General features: G+C 52.1%; 5 protein-coding genes across 5 annotated transcripts; 3 read left to right on the forward strand and 2 right to left on the reverse strand.

Annotated features, from left to right (window-relative positions):
- Positions 1 to 504: 504 nt before the first annotated feature.
- Positions 505 to 1941, reverse strand: AUEXF2481DRAFT_544181 (uncharacterized protein). The gene is made up of 3 exons (XM_013491065.1): positions 1759 to 1941; positions 1458 to 1643; positions 505 to 1401 (listed from the first exon to the last, which is right to left on the reverse strand). Exons 1-3 carry the CDS (start codon positions 1822 to 1824, stop codon positions 745 to 747), a joined length of 909 nt encoding a protein of 302 aa, XP_013346519.1. The 5' UTR covers positions 1825 to 1941; the 3' UTR covers positions 505 to 744.
- A 1806-nt stretch (positions 1942 to 3747) lies between these two features.
- Positions 3748 to 6183, forward strand: AUEXF2481DRAFT_37312 (uncharacterized protein). Its single transcript, XM_013490857.1, has one exon. It carries the CDS (start codon positions 3820 to 3822, stop codon positions 6052 to 6054), a length of 2235 nt encoding a protein of 744 aa, XP_013346311.1. The 5' UTR covers positions 3748 to 3819; the 3' UTR covers positions 6055 to 6183.
- Positions 6184 to 6513: 330 nt separating this feature from the next.
- Positions 6514 to 10562, forward strand: AUEXF2481DRAFT_37313 (uncharacterized protein). Its single transcript, XM_013490858.1, has 2 exons — positions 6514 to 6902; positions 7320 to 10562. The coding sequence occupies exons 1-2, from the start codon at positions 6833 to 6835 to the stop codon at positions 10352 to 10354; spliced, it is 3105 nt and encodes a 1034-aa protein (XP_013346312.1). The 5' UTR covers positions 6514 to 6832; the 3' UTR covers positions 10355 to 10562.
- A 638-nt stretch (positions 10563 to 11200) lies between these two features.
- AUEXF2481DRAFT_63275 (uncharacterized protein) lies at positions 11201 to 12301 on the reverse strand (the record flags this gene model as incomplete). Its single annotated transcript, XM_013490968.1, has 2 exons — positions 11201 to 11944; positions 11996 to 12301. 2 exons carry the CDS (start codon positions 12299 to 12301, stop codon positions 11201 to 11203), a joined length of 1050 nt encoding a protein of 349 aa, XP_013346422.1.
- A 569-nt stretch (positions 12302 to 12870) lies between these two features.
- AUEXF2481DRAFT_544497 (uncharacterized protein) lies at positions 12871 to 15229 on the forward strand. The gene is made up of 3 exons (XM_013491066.1): positions 12871 to 13014; positions 13062 to 13605; positions 13658 to 15229. The coding sequence occupies exons 2-3, from the start codon at positions 13087 to 13089 to the stop codon at positions 15113 to 15115; spliced, it is 1977 nt and encodes a 658-aa protein (XP_013346520.1). The 5' UTR covers positions 12871 to 13014; positions 13062 to 13086; the 3' UTR covers positions 15116 to 15229.
- The last annotated feature ends 1029 nt before the right edge of the window (positions 15230 to 16258 follow it).

The raw sequence follows: 16258 nt of genomic DNA on the forward strand, positions 1-16258 counted from the left end.
GGGCAGGAAAGAACAACCCGATGGAAAAGCTCGCCTACCTGCAGACCCTCCCTGCTGAAAAGGAAGGGCCAAGTTCCAATTGACGAGGTTCCAACAACCATGTCGAAAAGTTAGAAGAGTCCTGATTGGATGGTAGACCCATGAGCTCAACTGCAGCAGTCAGATCGGCCAAATATCTTGACGAAACCTACCTTCGATTATCCCAAAATCTTGCTGCCTGCCTTGTGCAATCGCCGCCGTTGCAGCAATCACCAGGTATGACATGTAACCCTATTTCGAGCAGGGTGCCGTTACGAGATTAGCCAGCCTACGGCACAGTTGGCAATCTCGAAAGACGGGCAGAGTTAGATTGCTATAACAACGGCGAGTAAGATGACGAGCACAACGGCCACATACGAGGGAGCTGCGAGTGGCGAGTGGCGACGCAGCTGATGCGTAGAGCTCTCGCGAGATGTAGATGTCACGAAAGGAAGCTTGAAGAGAGGAGGGAAGAGGGTCTTTTGGTAGTAGGTGGTAAAAAGGGTTCGTATTTGTCTTTTGGGTAGGATTCTTTCCGTAGAAGGGGTTCGTGCTCTCTCTTTCTCTATGCTGATAGAGGAGTGAAGTGTGAGGAGCTGCAAGAAAACAAGCATAAAGCAACAGGATGTGACAACGGGGTATGGTCTAATTCCTGACATCATTAACAAAAGCAACACCAACGCCGCCGTAAGCATTAAATCACAAGTCTTTTGTGGGAAAGGTCGTTCAAGCAGCCACAGTAGTAGTCGTAGACTCGACGGGTTTCGAGTCAGCCGAGGGACTATCGTCACGAACAACGTCGCTAAGGCGTAAACGTTTCGATGGAGGGGCATTGTGAGCCTTGTACTGCTCAAACTCGGCTTCGAGGGCTTCAAACTGTTTCTTGAGAGAAGACTCGCGGGTCAAAGCAGCGTTGAGGTCGGCTTTGTATTGGTCTGCAGCATCACGGGCCGCAGATGCCTTTGCACGGGCGTCTTGCTCGCTCTGTTCGAGTTCGGCAACTCTACCACGGAAGAGGTCGTTGATGACCTCCAACTCGCTCACGCGTGTCTTCAGCGAACTGTTGTTCTCTGAGTATGGGTGGGCGTGCTCGGGGTGCATTCCGTTGGCGGAAGGTGCAGGAGAGGGTTGGCGAAGAGCAAATGTAGGCAGGCCGGTGGGTTGGAAGGAAGACTCGGCAAGAGAGACGTTATCGAAGACGTGCTGGGGAGCGATATTGGGATTGTGATGGACGACATGAGCGGGAGCGTTTGTGCGAGAGGTTGGCGAAGGAGAGCGATGGTGTTCTCCCGAAGACATGCGGTCGGATTCGCGGCGCTGAGGAGGATAGGCACCCATTGACATGTTGGGATCATGGTGGAAGCCAGGTGATTCAAGCGAAGGCTGAGGAGCCGTCAGTACATGCGATGGTAGTGGGCATCATGGTTGTGTTCGCTGACCTTCTTCTTGGGGCCGGTGGCTGTCTTGACGCGGTTGCGACTCTTGATAACGTCGGTCTTTAGGCTGATAGGACGAGGACGGCCGTGCAACTTGAGGAAAAGACCACAAGCATTGCAGAGCACCGAGCCCATCTCGTCGCGACGCCATAGCGGAGTGGTGCTTGTACCGCAGTTCTGGCATACAGGCTGTGTGACGAGCTCAAGTCAGTCTCACGCTCGTTATCGATTTGAAAGATAAGGGATAAGGGATCGCGCGACGCGCAACGCAACTCGCGACCAACCCTCGAGTCTTTTCACTTACAGGTCCGTTTTGCTGGCCACCAGCAGTGGCAGCAGGTGCTGAAGTTGCGTAATTCATCGTGTGCATGACATTAGAAGTCCTGCGAAAGAAAGGAATCAGTCCTGTATCAATTGCGAGATGCGTTGCCAATGCCGATGCGCTGATAGGGTAGGGCAGAGATTCCCACACGCTTGGGCCTTATCTCGGCTGCGCCTGCCGAATCCTGGCCCTTGATAAGATTATCGCCGACGCCGACCGAACTCCTCCCTTTGTACCCCACTTCCGACCAAACAACAACAAATTCTGGAACGAATGCTTTGCTTACCTTGGTATCATCATTGGGTTTGCCCCAAATGGTCCCAGACTCGACACTCCCGGAAGCTGCATAGGTCCACTGAATGATCTTTGGGGAACAGAGTAATGAGGCCCGGAGTACATGGGTGCAGCTGAAGATGGTCGAGGAATCTCGTGTCCCATGTGTGCAAAGAAGGGCCTGTCTTCAGCGTAGATTGGCGGTGTGAGGGTGACAGGATAGTGAAGTCCCATAGATGACTTGGGTCTGTAAGCATCCATCACAGAAGGGCGGTACGAAGTGTCGATCGAAGTAGGTCTGTATGCGTCCATGGAAGATCGGTGAAACATTGTAGCGTTTATTAGGTCGTCAAGGTCTTGAGAATATCGTCAATCGGTATGGTGATGTTGTTGGTGGTCGACAGAGTCTTTATCAGAGCAAAGGAGTGTGGATCAGAAAATATTAAAAGAATGAATGACTGAATTAAGAAGTGATTAGTATAGCGGCGAACAAAAGAGTGTCGGGGTAGAGGTCGTAGATCAATTCGTTGCTCATGAAGCGTATGCCTAAGTATACATACGTCCTGGAGACATGCCCAGGGGTGGCAACTATGTAATGACAACGGTAGAGGCTTGATGTTCGGCGTCGAAGTAAATTGCCAAAACAACAGCAGAAACGCAAAGCGGTTCTAGTGGGCGTTTTATCTACCGTCTTGCGTTTTTATCTTGTCCAGATACCCGTGACAGCATTCTGGTTTATGGTAAACATTGCTTTGCAATGCACCAGACACAATGATATTACACTTTGCCCAGATCTCTCTTCAGATTGAGCAAACGTAAGAATATATAGCGACATTCCATGGACTTCGAGTTCAATCTGATTGTAGTTTTGTCAACTCATTCCAGGGCTTGAAGCAGAGGCGAAAGACTCCAAGAAACGTCATCTGTAAAGTTGCGAGCAGGGTCAACAGCAACAGAGCTCCTTTCGAGAGCCGCAGCTGTAATCAAAGTACAGCTCGCCTTCGACGGCTACGCAACGGTGGAGGCAGGAGAGATTGGCGGAAGCACAGTACAAGAAGTTTATCCCTTAACCGTCACGCAGAGACAGAGATGAGGTCCGTCCTACTCGGAAACGATCGACGATCGTTTGCAGGTACAGATCAACATGATGATACTGGCTGTTGATACTTGATTGCGATTGACATGTGTATGCTCGAGTCGAACGACGGAAGGCGCTTGCCTGGAGGTGTCAACGAGCTTTGACCCCTCGCAAGCAAGTTGTGCTGATCCGGGGTACGAGTTTATCAGGGGCCCTTGAGGGGCTCTTTCATTTACCAAAGACACTACAATGATCCTGGCGCACAAGCGAGCATGGTTCGACGACTGAAGGCGGTGCAATCGTACTCGAAAGTTGGAATCTGCTATCGAGAAAACGACCAGGTCTACCGTATCGCACCCATCGTTAACAAGTCAAGCCACGATAAGCAGCTGATACCTCACAATCTACATCATCATCGTGTCGTGCGTTCACCATTCTGTGCTTTTGGTTGTATGCTGGCCAGAATTGATCTACCGCAAACATCATGCTTGTAAAGCGGAGCATAAAAGTTTGCCCAACAGTTGTTGAAACCAAAGTTTGGTTGATGAAACCGATTGTCTCCTATAAATGGTGGTACGCGGGGAAGCTTGGCGCCCCCCAGTCGTCATTCCATCGCCATTCGTGTTCCAGCATGAGGTGACTTTCTTGACCGGCCACCTGTCTATCTTGAAAACAGCTCAACACAGCACATCATGGGCAAGTCCAGGCCAGCCACGTCTGGTTATGCCAGAATTGCGCAGGCAGAAGAGGAGGATGACGATCTAAACCTCTCCGACGAGGACATTCACCAAGGCCAGTCCCGCATCTCGGTTGAAGCGGATGGCACGAGCTATGCACCTATACAACCAAAACGCCGAGAGCGTATGGATCTGCCTGATGGCCGACCTCCCAATCGACGACGACGCACCAACTCCGGGGTCGACATCAAGGCCATCAATGCCAGATTGGAGAAATGGGCCGATGACATCGCTCAGAAATTCAAGATCCGCAAGATCAAGGGCAAATCGCAAGAGGAGGAACACTTGGAGATACACCACTCGGTCTTCCAGGCTCCCGATTGGATCAGACCAGCTACAGCAGAGACATTGGCCTCAGAAGACGACGAGCCCAGTGGTGACAGGATATCCAAAATCGAATTCGACGACATTGTGGAAAGCGTCAGAGTTGCTATTGAAATGGGCATGCAGCCGAAACTCATCGCTCAAGGAAGCTCCGGTAGTTACTTTGCACGAAACACGTCCGGTAAGGTTGTCGGGGTATTCAAGCCAAAGGACGAAGAGCCGTACGCATCAAAGAACCCAAAGTGGACAAAATGGATTCATCGGAACCTGTTTCCCTTCTTCTTTGGACGAGCATGTCTCATTCCCAATCTCAGTTATATCTCCGAAGCAGCAGCCTATGTTCTGGACAGCCGGCTAAGGACGCACCTAGTACCATACACAGACGTGGTCACACTTTCCTCCAAAGCCTTCTTCTATGATTTCTGGGACAGGCGGGCACATTATCGCAAAGGCAAGCCATTTCCTGAGAAGCAGGGCAGTTTCCAGGTCTTCCTCAAAGGCTTCAAGGACGCAAACATCTTTTTGAAAGAACACCCGTGGCCCGATCAACACAATTCCGGATTCAGGACAGACGCTGCACCAAAGCGAAAGAGGAGATGGGGAGAGGATTGCCGGCCCAGGGGTGCCCCTTCCGATGACGAGGACGAAGATGTGGATGGACCTCAAGCCCCATACAGTGATCGACGACGATCTCGCACTAAAGTCTTCTGGACGCCCGCTCTTCAGCAATCCTTTCGTGAACAGCTCGAGAAGCTCGTGATCCTCGATTACATCATGCGCAATACGGACCGCGGGCTCGACAACTGGATGATTAGGATTGATCAACAAACCCAGGAAGCAGAAATAGTCATTGAACCTCCAAATAAGCAGACAGATGGGCAAATAGACCCGTACAGAAGGCAGGAAAGCATGACCGCAGGCGGCCAGACCAGTCCAAGACCTTCTGCTACTGTGACTCTGGGAGCTATCGACAACAGTCTGTCTTGGCCTTGGAAGCATCCTGATGCTTGGAGAAGCTTCCCATTCGGCTGGCTCTTCCTGCCAGTATCTCTGATCGGCCGTCCCTTCTCAGAAAAGACCAAGCAACATTTCCTCCCTTTGTTGACTTCGAAACAATGGTGGAGCGAAACTCAGATTGCTTTGCGCAAGTGTTTCGAGCAAGATGCCGATTTCCAGGAGAAGATGTTTGCACGACAAATCGCCGTCATGAAAGGTCAGGCTTGGAACGTTGTCGAAACTCTCAAGACGCCGGATCACGGTCCTCTGGAACTGACTAGACGTGCTCGCGTTTGCGTATGGGATGATCTGGTGGAGATTCCTGTGGCCGTTCCTCTGCGCCCATCCAACGACCTCCGTCACAAGCACGCTGATATTATTAAAGGGCCAGGAATCAGAGAGGAGGAAGAGATGGACATCAGTGCTGCCTATGCTTCCGCACCTCCGTTGAAGACAAGTCTCCTTGGTCCCGATCACCCTCAAAATAACCGCTTCAACATCTCGCGACAGAACAGTAGTGGAGATGTTAGACGTAGCGATGATAGCATCGCTCCTCTTTCGCCTTCAAGTGTGCAGGGCTTTACCTTCGATACTGCGAAAGAGTCAAGGTCCGCACGTCCTGTCGCGATCCGCACAAAGTCAAGGCTGAGTCTTGATGAGACGAGACGATTGTTCGACAATCTTGGCGAGCGCAGGAGGTTCTCCTTCGCAATCAACAAGAGAAATGACGAGGTGGATGTGGATGATGCGGAGCTAGATGGTGACCTAGGTTTTGCTGCAGCAGAAGACCAAGAAGGCTACAGAAGAAAGGTCATCGTCGAGAGGATTGAAATGATCAAGGGTAGAGCTCCTGTCTTTACCTGGTGCTAGTGTAACATGACAACGGTGTTCCGGAATTGGGCTCTTGCATGGAGGTGGGGACTGGATGCATTGCAGGGCGCTGGCTGTACAGATACCACGTGTATACTTAGGAAACCTGAATTGAACGATTGATGACAGTATATCGATACGGAAAGTTACCTGGTCTCCTAAGACGTTGATATTGATCTGCCTTCCACGTCTCAGAAGCCGAGCCTTGTTTTTCCAAGTCTGCTTCGCTGAGGCTCATACCCTGGCTTGTTGCGCCTTTGGCTCTTTCGTAAGGTGTTTCGATTCGCAACAATGTACCCGTCCGATCCAGGAACGGCTTTGAAAGAGCTCATATCGATCTTTGTAGGAGCACGGCGATCGAAAGAGTTACCTCGAGTGTCGAGATACATGCACTTTTTGTTTTGCTTGGCGTGGACTCGAGGAAGGCTCGAAGCGGCTTCCACAAGACACTCGAGCTTCCGCATGACATGCACACTCGTCTATGATAGTGACTCGATTAGATGGAGGTCGACTCGATTACATCACCGTTCGAAGACCACATGTCATTGTTGTCCAAAGGCCTTCGCGGCCTAAGAGCAAGGCTGCTCGAGAAAAAGAGACGATGACGGTGCCCCAGACAATCTGCCGAACGAACCAACGCTCACCCGCCCCTTCGCAGCCTGTTCACGATCTGTTCACTCACGTCGAAGCCGTGTCGTTCTGATACGTTTGTACGTTTGAACCACTGAATGAGACACATGTATGCCCTAGAGTGCTGTTGAACACTTGACTCAACTCGATGGACGCTGCGGCGCGTAGGGCAGCCTTGCTCAATCCGAAAGCCGCCCGCAAAGCAGCGGCAGCAGCTAGTAAGTAAAGCAACAACCATGGTTTAGACATTTCCCTTCACATTGTCTTCTTCGTTCCCTTACTCCTCATCTGCGATTTCACTTGGATTTCGTCAACTCCTCCCATCATTACTCCCACCCTCCGACCCTCTACCACTTTTTCCAACCTTCCTCCGACCAACCATCCACCACTACAAATCCACACCATCTACAATATCTCTCCACCACTTCTTCCTTGGTCACAACGGCCATCATCACCACCACATCAACCTACTACTCTCCCCCACTTGTTTCTCGATCCCAACACCCACTACAACTGCTTCACATATCCACCACTTCTCGCTCTCCATCTTGCACGCCCCAAGTTTTGCTTCTGTCTTGACAACATGGATCCCATCACCTCTCCACTCATCACGGACCAAGATCTGACCGCTTCAGAAACCAAGAAGAGAGATCTCGACGATGATCCCGTCCAGCAAGATGACAACGCATCTGGCGTCGGCTCTTTCATGGAGCGTCAGTTCAATCTCACTGATCGCGAAGCTGCACCCGTCGCCAAGAAGCAGAAGATGGACGACGATATCAACGACTCGAAGCGCAAGGCCATGTTCAAGGGCGGCAAGGGCGGTGTGATTGGTGAATACCTCAAGGAACAACGCGATCAGGGTGCTCGTGAGGCGGGCCCTGCTGCTGCTGCTGCTGCTGTTGATCTGACTGGAGAGGACGACGAAGAGATTGAAGTGATCTCATCAAAGTCAATTGCTCTGGACCCAAGGCGTGAGATCTGCATTGGCTCCATCACAGCAAAGGTAATGGCACACAAGGTTCCCGCCGCAAACAGAACTCTAGGCAAGTACTCTGAGAACTGGCCTCCCGCGAGAATGCAGCTCCAGCCCAGGGTCGGACAGGAAAAGGTGTATCTTGCCGTCGATGGCAAGGGCATCGAATTTGGCAAGCTCGACATCATCACCGTCAACGCTCTGGCTCCATTGATGAAGAATCCGAACTTGAAGCTCCGTCTCGCATGTCTCTTGAAGGAGCGTCCTAAGGAAGCCGATGAACAACCTGGCCAAGCGATCTCCAAATCTCTGGACGTTTCTATCACAATGTACTGCGCTGCTGAAGCACAGAAAGGTATTGGCCGCCACCTGAGCCAACGCTCGATCTGGCTTACAAAGCCTCTCGTTGTTGCACACGGCACCGAAGTCATCAACCCTCATGTACCTAGTTACAGCTTCGTTCCAACAAAGGTCTCTTCCTCCACAGTCGCAGCTCAGTCCACAGGCTTTAGAGTTCGTACAACTGAAGAGATCAAGAGTGATGTTCTCTCTATGTTTGACAGACTCGGCAAACCAGAGGAGCTCCCCGAAGCTGAGGCGGATGCGACTCTTGTCAAGACCCAATTGATGCAGCATCAGAAGCAGGGTCTCTGGTTTCTTACCAAGCATGAAGCCCAAACTCCTCCTGAAGAAGATCCCCTTTGGAAGTTTGCAATTCGCAAGAATGGAAATAGAGCTTGGTACAACGTAATCACCGGTGACGAGATGAAGAAGGTTAGTCCCATTCTCGGCGGCCTTCTTGCTGATCAGATGGGCCTGGGAAAGACACTCTGTATTCTCTCGTTGATCTGCGCCACCCTCAAAGAGGCCAGAGAGTTTGGCGAGGGCCAGATGGATGATAGCGACAAAGTCACCGGAGATGTTGAGCGTCGCTCCGGTGGTACCTTGCTTCTTTGTCCCAAGTCAGTCATATCCAACTGGCAGGAGCAGATTGGTCAACATCTCGACAACGCCAAGGTCAGCTACTACATGTACCATGGCAACAAGAGAGAGCAAGATCTAGATGTTCTGTCGCAGTACGACATCGTTGTTACCTCCTACAGCATTGCAGCAAGCGAGTTCGCCTCCTCCTCCAAGAACTATAGCGCGCTTGCCCAGATTGCCTGGTTTCGCATCGTCCTGGATGAGGCCCATCAGATCCGCAACCAAGAGACCACCACATTCAAGGCCGCCTGCGCTCTTGTTAGCAAGCGTAGATGGGCCGTCACCGGTACCCCCGTACAGAACAGACTCGACGACTTCGGCGCTCTTGTCAAGTTTCTTAAGATCTATCCCTTCTCCGACAAGGGTGTGTTTGAAAAGCACTTCATGGCCCCGTTCAAGTCCGGTGACCCACAGGTTCTTGACAACCTCCGTCTTCTCGTTTCCAGTATTACCCTTAGACGTTCAAAGGACAGAATCGAACTGCCTGACCGTGTCGAGGAGATTGTCCGTCTCGAATTCTCATCCGAGGAACAGGCTCTATACGACGCTTTCGCAAAGGACGCCAACAAGAAGGTTCGCGCTATGACACGCGGCAGCGATCGCCTGAGAGGCAGAAGTTACGCTCACGTTTTGGTCAACATCACCAGATTGAGACTGCTCTGTGCCCACGGTCGCGAACTTCTTAGCGAGGACGATATGAAGGTCCTGCAAGGCACATCCTACGAGACAGCCATCGATCTCGGCGAAGAAAGCGACGCCGAAAAGCCTACAATGACCAAGGAACAGATCTACGACACATTCTATCTCTTGCGTGAAAGTACCATGGACGTGTGCTCGTGTTGCATGGAAGGCATTGGACGCCTCGAACAACAAGTTGCGGACAACGACAGTGACTCTTCTGACAGCGAAGACGAAGATGAGGACATCATCGGATACCTTACCCCTTGTCTCCACCTTGTGTGCCCAGCCTGCGCTGACAAGTACTGGAACGAACTCAGAACCACCCAAACTCGCGACAACTACGCCCACTGCCCTCAATGCGAGCAGTACATCAAGGCCGTCATGCACCCCATCAGCCAGAAGGACGTCGACGACGACGTGGAGGCTCGCCAGAAGAAGAGGGGTCAGGTCAAGAGCAAGAAGGGTACTGAATACGGTGGACCTCACACCAAGGTCAAGGCGTTGATCGCTGATCTGTTGCGCCACGTCGAGGACTCGCGCGACAAGCTCGAGTTGGGCGAGCCTCCAATCCGCAGTGTCGTCTTCTCCAGCTGGACCTCTTACCTCGATCTCATCGAAATCGCGCTCAAGGACGCAAAGATCGGCTTCTTACGTCTCGACGGCCAGCTGTCCGTCAGCGCACGCACCCAGGTTCTCGATCGCTTCAAGACCGATCCCAACATCTACGTGTGCCTCGTCTCCATCAAAGCAGGCGGCCAAGGTCTGAACTTCACAGCTGCCAACAATGTCTTCATGATGGAGCCACAGTTCAACCCGGGTGTCGAAATGCAAGCCATCGATCGTGTCCACCGTCTTGGCCAGAAGAGAGACGTGCATATCCGTCGCTTCATCATGGCCAACAGTTTCGAAGAGAAGATTGTAGAGTTGCAGAAGAAAAAGATTGAGTTGGCCAACTTGGCTACTGGAGGAAAGGTCATTCGTCAGGATGCACAAAAGGAAATTTTCCAGAGCTTGATGAGTCTGTTCTAGATGGTTGGGAGAGAAGATGCAGAATGTGCAGAGAGAGACATGAGGAAACGCTGCGGGAAAGCGATGCGAAAGATGCAGGAAGATGCAGCGTAAACCGTGATCCATGTACCAGTAGCCGATTGCGAGAAGGGGATGGAACTCCACAAAGAGCTTTGATAGAGCTCGCATTGGTATCATAGCAATCAGATGATGTTGATCAAACCATGATTTGCCTTCCTTGAGCACCACCGTTGAGAGGGCGTGAGAAGAGAGTGTTATCATTTTGGTAACACTTATGACTGTGGTAGCTTGGTAGAGAAAGGGCATGAGAGAAACTGTGATACTTACGAGCTGGACCGGGGAAGAGGCACTGTTCATCAATGCGACCGAAGAAAGGCACAGGTGTCTAGCCAGGTGGAAGTAGTCGACCGAGAGTCGTCTGTGCAATGCTATGGGGAGCAGAAGAGACTTCAAAGGCCTTTCTAGTGTAGCATGCAGACTACGCCTTCCTCTGTCGAACCCTCTTCAGAATTGGCGATGCTTGTGCCTTACAAGAGTGTGAACAAAAGACGTCGTGAAAGTGGCAGTGCTTTCGCGTTGGAACAAGGCGACGGTGAAGGCATATCACGACGTCCGAGAGCAGACTAGTACGCCGCCTCATCATTCTGAGCATCAAGGGTTGGAGGTAGAGGCAGAAGGAATATCAAGTTTGCTTTAAATTCACTATGCATGATTTCCAGATGAAGAAAAGAGAAAGACCTGCAATGCGCCCACCTATGGTATATACAACGTACAGCTTACAGGGCCCTAGGTATGACCAGAATTTTTGAGTCGTGTTTCATTTTGTGTGATGGCTCTGCTAGTTTATTATGCCTTGAGCTTCTCAGTCAGCTCGGGGACCTTGTCGAAGAGGTCACCGACGAGACCGACGTCAGCGATCTGGAAGATGGGGGCATCGGCGTCCTTGTTGATGGCAGCGATGACCTTGCTGTCCTTCATACCAGCGAGATGCTGGATGGCACCACTAATACCGGCGCAAAGGTAGAGTTGAGGAGCGACGTTCTTGCCAGTCTGACCGACTTGCAAGCTGTTGTCTGCGAAACCACTGTCGACGGCAGCACGCGAAGCACCAATGGCGGCACCGAGGGCATCGGCAAGCGGAGGCATGATGCGATCAAACTCTTCCTTTGACTTGAGACCACGACCACCAGAGACGACCTTCTCGGCAGTGGCGAGATCGGGACGATCCGAGGTAGCGAGGTCCTCGCTGATCCACTCAGTGAGTGATTCGACCTTGGGGTCGACACCTTCCTCGACGGAAGCGCTACCACCCTGTGCGGCGCCTGAAGGAAAAGCGGTACCACGGATGGTGACAATCTTGGGGCTATCGGAGGTCTGAACGGTGAGAATGGCGTTACCGGCATAGATGGGGCGGACGAAGGTGTCTTCGGACTCGATGTCTGTAATGTCCGAGATTTGCTGGACGTCAAGCATGGCGGCGACACGGGGCATCAGGTTCTTGCCAAAGGCAGAGTGGCCGGCGAAGACATGGGTGAAGTCTCCCTTCTTGATGTTCTCGACAAGGAGGGGAGCAAAGTTCTCGGGAAGACCCTAGGCTATGTCAATACAAGATGGGCTTTGTTGGCAGACAGCGTCACGTACTCTGTCGTAGGCGGCGTTGTCGACGTAGATGATCTTCTCGAGACCTTCGACCTTTGCGGCCTCGTCGGCGACAGCCTTGATGTTTGACCCGGCGACGAAACCAGTCACGGAGCCACCGAGCTTCATGGCAGCCGAGACGGCGGCGAGCGATGACATGTTCAGCTTTCCATCATTTTGTTCCAGGACGGCCAGAGTCGAGAGCAGGCGGGCGATGGCGACATCGCGAGACAATGGGGCAGTAACTCTAGGGCGCATGCATGATGAGCGAGCTTGCCGCAGGGCAGTCTGTCGTGCCGCTGAAAACATGGTTGTGGTATGTAGAATGCTTCATCGCGAACGCCCCGCTCTTTCCAATACGAAGATGGATGCTTTCGCGTTTCAAGCCGAGGGACCGACGCCGGCCGAGAGATGCCTCTCTAGCACATGAAAGGGAAGTCACCACCGACCATAATAGTTTGTGTCACATCATGGGACAATCTCGCTACTACAGTTCAGATAGAGAGCACTTGTGATTAAGATGGTATGTTCAGATGGCCAGGACCGATACTGCAGGCAACGTTGTGTTGGAGTAATGGTCAAAGAATGGTAGCGTGATGTACCGGAATTGTCTCTTACGAGTTTGATCGCACCAGCAATCTAACTCGGTCATGCCGTACCCAGACTCAACAATGTGCAACGAACACTGACTTTGCAAAACAATGCTCATCTCTCAGGCTGTCTCGATGCTTTCACTTCAACCTGTCAGAGCCTCGACCGGCCGGCTAAACTCCGGCTGACACGATTTGCGGAGGGCTCGGTCGCTCCAAGCGCGGAGGATCAGACGCGTCGGGACCTTTCCCTAGCAACTTATAGCTTCCTGTGTCAATCCATCCACGTACGCGTTATTATCGCTCACACTTGTCGCATTATGGATTCACTCGCAAGCGAAGATACTGTCAATGCGCCCGGTGCCGTATCTGACGAATTGATCCATGCCGAAAACGAGCAGATCGAGGAACAGCAACGAGAGGATGCTCAAGGTACATCACCTCACTAATCGCTACCTTTGCGCCCACCTCTAATCCAGTCGCGCAGATGCAGAAGACACTTCTATGATGGACGACACAAATGCGAAATCGCCGTCAGACAACCCGCTGGATGCGCCTGACGGCCCTCCTGCCGAGAACGAGCTACAACAGGGCGACGACGAGGACATGGCCGATGCCAACGAGGATGCTAAGGATGCCCCAGAAGCCGCCGAGGACACGATCGATGCCGCACCACCACAGGAAACCGAACAACAGACAAAGTCGCGAGTCGAGGCCTCGGCGCGCTCGCATCTGATCGAACAAACACACGCCATCATTCTGCCTTCGTACAGCGCTTGGTTTGACATGCACCAAGTACACAACCTCGAACGCAAGGCCCTGCCCGAGTTTTTCAACTCGCGCAACCGCTCAAAGACTCCCGCCGTCTACAAGGACTACCGCGATTTTATGATCAACACATACCGCCTCAACCCCCAAGAATACCTCACTGTTACCGCCTGCCGTCGCAACTTGGCTGGTGACGTTTGTGCAATCATGCGCGTTCACGCTTTCCTCGAGCAGTGGGGCTTGATCAACTACCAGGCACGCTTGACCTCTCCTTTGATCTGACCAACAACAAACTAACACTCTCCAGATTGACCCTGACACTCGGCCCTCTAACATCGCGCCGCCTTTCACCGGCCACTTCCGTATTACGGCAGACACGCCCCGTGGTCTGCAGCCTCACCAACCCGCTCCCAACTCGACACTCACTGCTGGACGCTCCAACCCCGGCACAGACCGTCTGGCAAGCGCCACTCCTGCCATCAAGTCCGACTTGAATCTGGAAGTTAGACGCAACATTTACGAATCCACCGGAAAGGATCTCACCGCCAAACAGGAGAACGGTACCGATCTCGAGGACTCGCTCAAACAACCTGGAAAGCAATACTTCTGCTACTCATGCGGAAAAGACTGCACTCGTGTCCGTTATCACAACGCTAAGGCTCCTCCGGCCTCTGTCGCTGGTAAGAATGGCGCCGTGCTCAAATTCGATCTGTGTCCGTCGTGTTTCATGGAGGGAAGATATCCTAACTCAACCGGTCCCGCCGACTACACAAAGCTGGAGAATGAAAAGTACACCACTATCGCCGATCGCGAAGCTCCCTGGGCCGACTCGGAATTGTTGCTGTTGCTTGAAGGTTTGGAGCTGTTTGATGAAAACTGGGAGCAGATCGCTACACACGTCGGAAGCCGCACGAGGGAAGAGTGTGTTCTCAAGTTCTTGCAGCTCGAGATTGAGGACAAGTACATGGAAGGCGAGGACACAGTCGATGGTGCACCGAACAACCTGGCTTTCCTGAGCAATGGTCGTGTTCCCTTCTCACAAGCTGATAACCCCGTCATGTCTGTTTTGAGTTTCCTCGCAAATCTGGCTGATCCCGCTGTGGCCGCTGTTGCTGCAGGCAAGACGGTGGACCAGATGAGAAAGCAGCTTCGCAGCAACATCGAGAAGGACTCAGCAGTGGCCGAGCCGGAAAAGGAGAACGAGACCTCGACCGAAGCAGAGCCCTCAAAAGACGACAACTCTATGGAGGTTGATGACACGATCACAGCCGAGAAGCAGTCCACAAGTCCCAAAGCACTCAAGGAGGAGCCTCAAGACAAAGCTTCTTCGCCCGCCACATTGGCTCTCAGCCTGACTGCCGCTCGTTCATCCGCTCTGGCCTCGCACACTGAACGCCATGTCAGCTCACTGGTCTCCTCGGCCGTCAACCTACACATGCAAAAGCTCGAGCTCAAGCTGCAACAGTTTGATGAGATGGAGACTCTTCTTCAGACCGAGCGCAGAGATCTGGAGCGCCAACGTCAGCGCCTCTTCTTCGACCGCCTGCAATTCAAGCGAAGAGTTGGAGATGTCGAAGCCAAGTTCGCAAGCATGGGCGTCTCTGTCGACAGCGATGTCAGAGCAGCCGCCCAAGGCGAAAGCGAGGACAAGGGCGACAAGCTCGGTGTTGTGGGTACCCAAGAAGGAGCAGCTATTGCTCAGCAAAGCGACACTTTGGAGCCCTCCAACTCAGAAGAAACTGGATACAAGACTGTTGAGATGTAGAACCATGTTCACAGAGTGCATTTTACTAAGCTGGAGGCGGCGAAATTGGCGGCGGCGTTCAAGCGAGCAAGCAAAGCACAGAAGGGTCTGGCTTGGGATAGGGTGTAAGATCGACCTTTTCTTTTTTTACTCTTCAAGATTGAAGTTTCTACAATTGCTACTACTACTACCACTACCACCACTACACAAAATATCGAATCAACAGGTCTCACTTTGAAGTTCTGTCGTTCAAGTGCCATTCTGTGTTGACATTGGGAGAAAGCCGGACTTATCGATCAAGGAAGGCATAGAGAGCCTTAAATCTCGCAATGGCTCCTTCCCCTCTGGTCGTTTGTACACTTGGGTCCACCTTCCCTCGGACCGTCCTCCCTCCGGCTCTAGTTTGAGTATAAGCATTGCTCCTTCCGGACCAGATATCTGGTACGAAAAGACGGCCTCTTTCGAGAAGCTGTCGAAAGTCTTCTCGGATGGCGGTCCATTCAAAGTATTGATGTTGCGTGTGTTCTTTCCAAGGGTAGACATCATTTCTTGACTTGGTGAACAGCTGTACCGCGCTGATCGTTTTTGTAGAAGTATATAACCCCTCGTGTCTTGCACGCATTCCGTTCGGACTCTGTGTGTTGTTGCTTCTGGGACCAAAGTAGATGCATAGGGAGTCGCGATGCCGGTTTAAAGTGAAATCCAATGCAAGACTCGGGCCTGGCTTCAATCATCGGCCACGTTTCAATTGAGGAGCTGTTTACATTAGGCTAGTGAGCAGCTGTTTCTCCTTTGACTCTCATAGCAGTGTGGATATCGACCAGGTTCGTAGGAGCGAGTCAGTGTCACCCTGATGCTTGACATGTTTGAAACTCCTTCTTCTGTGTGGCCTCATTCTGAAGTATTGTTGATGGCGAGGGCGAGTGTATGTGCAGCAGTCAGTTGAGAAAGGCAGCGGGTTCGCAGGGAGCATCTTTCTAGGCGATAGATATTCGCTGTCGATGGTGACAAGAGCTACGGTTGATGGGTGACCGTGGGCAACATTTACAAAACGGTCTTGTGATGGTGTACGGAACTGCTAGGCCCTTGTAGAGAGAGGCTTCCTCGGGTGGTTGCTTTATTGCCTTTAGTCATAACACGACTAGACGCAATAAAGAGCTGTTG

Source organism: Aureobasidium subglaciale (assembly GCF_000721755.1).
Source record: "Aureobasidium subglaciale EXF-2481 unplaced genomic scaffold scaffold_4, whole genome shotgun sequence".
In the NCBI taxonomy this organism is placed as follows: domain Eukaryota; kingdom Fungi; phylum Ascomycota; class Dothideomycetes; order Dothideales; family Saccotheciaceae; genus Aureobasidium; species Aureobasidium subglaciale.

Bases quoted from the DNA above. Each gene is read 5' to 3' on its own strand.
- AUEXF2481DRAFT_544181 (XM_013491065.1), bottom strand. From the start codon at position 1,824: ATGCACACGATGAATTACGCAACTTCAGCACCTGCTGCCACTGCTGGT. The intron at 1,644-1,758 runs GTAAGTGAAAAG...CTCGTCACACAG, and splicing joins GTGGCCAGCAAAACGGACCT to CCTGTATGCCAGAACTGCGG. The intron at 1,402-1,457 runs GTCAGCGAACAC...ACGGCTCCTCAG, and splicing joins CCACCGGCCCCAAGAAGAAG to CCTTCGCTTGAATCACCTGG.
- AUEXF2481DRAFT_37313 (XM_013490858.1), top strand. From the start codon at position 6,833: ATGGACGCTGCGGCGCGTAGGGCAGCCTTGCTCAATCCGAAAGCCGCC. The intron at 6,903-7,319 runs GTAAGTAAAGCA...TGACCGCTTCAG, and splicing joins CAAAGCAGCGGCAGCAGCTA to AAACCAAGAAGAGAGATCTC.
- AUEXF2481DRAFT_37312 (XM_013490857.1), top strand. From the start codon at position 3,820: ATGGGCAAGTCCAGGCCAGCCACGTCTGGTTATGCCAGAATTGCGCAG.
- AUEXF2481DRAFT_544497 (XM_013491066.1), top strand. From the start codon at position 13,087: ATGATGGACGACACAAATGCGAAATCGCCGTCAGACAACCCGCTGGAT. The intron at 13,606-13,657 runs GCACGCTTGACC...AACACTCTCCAG, and splicing joins GGGGCTTGATCAACTACCAG to ATTGACCCTGACACTCGGCC.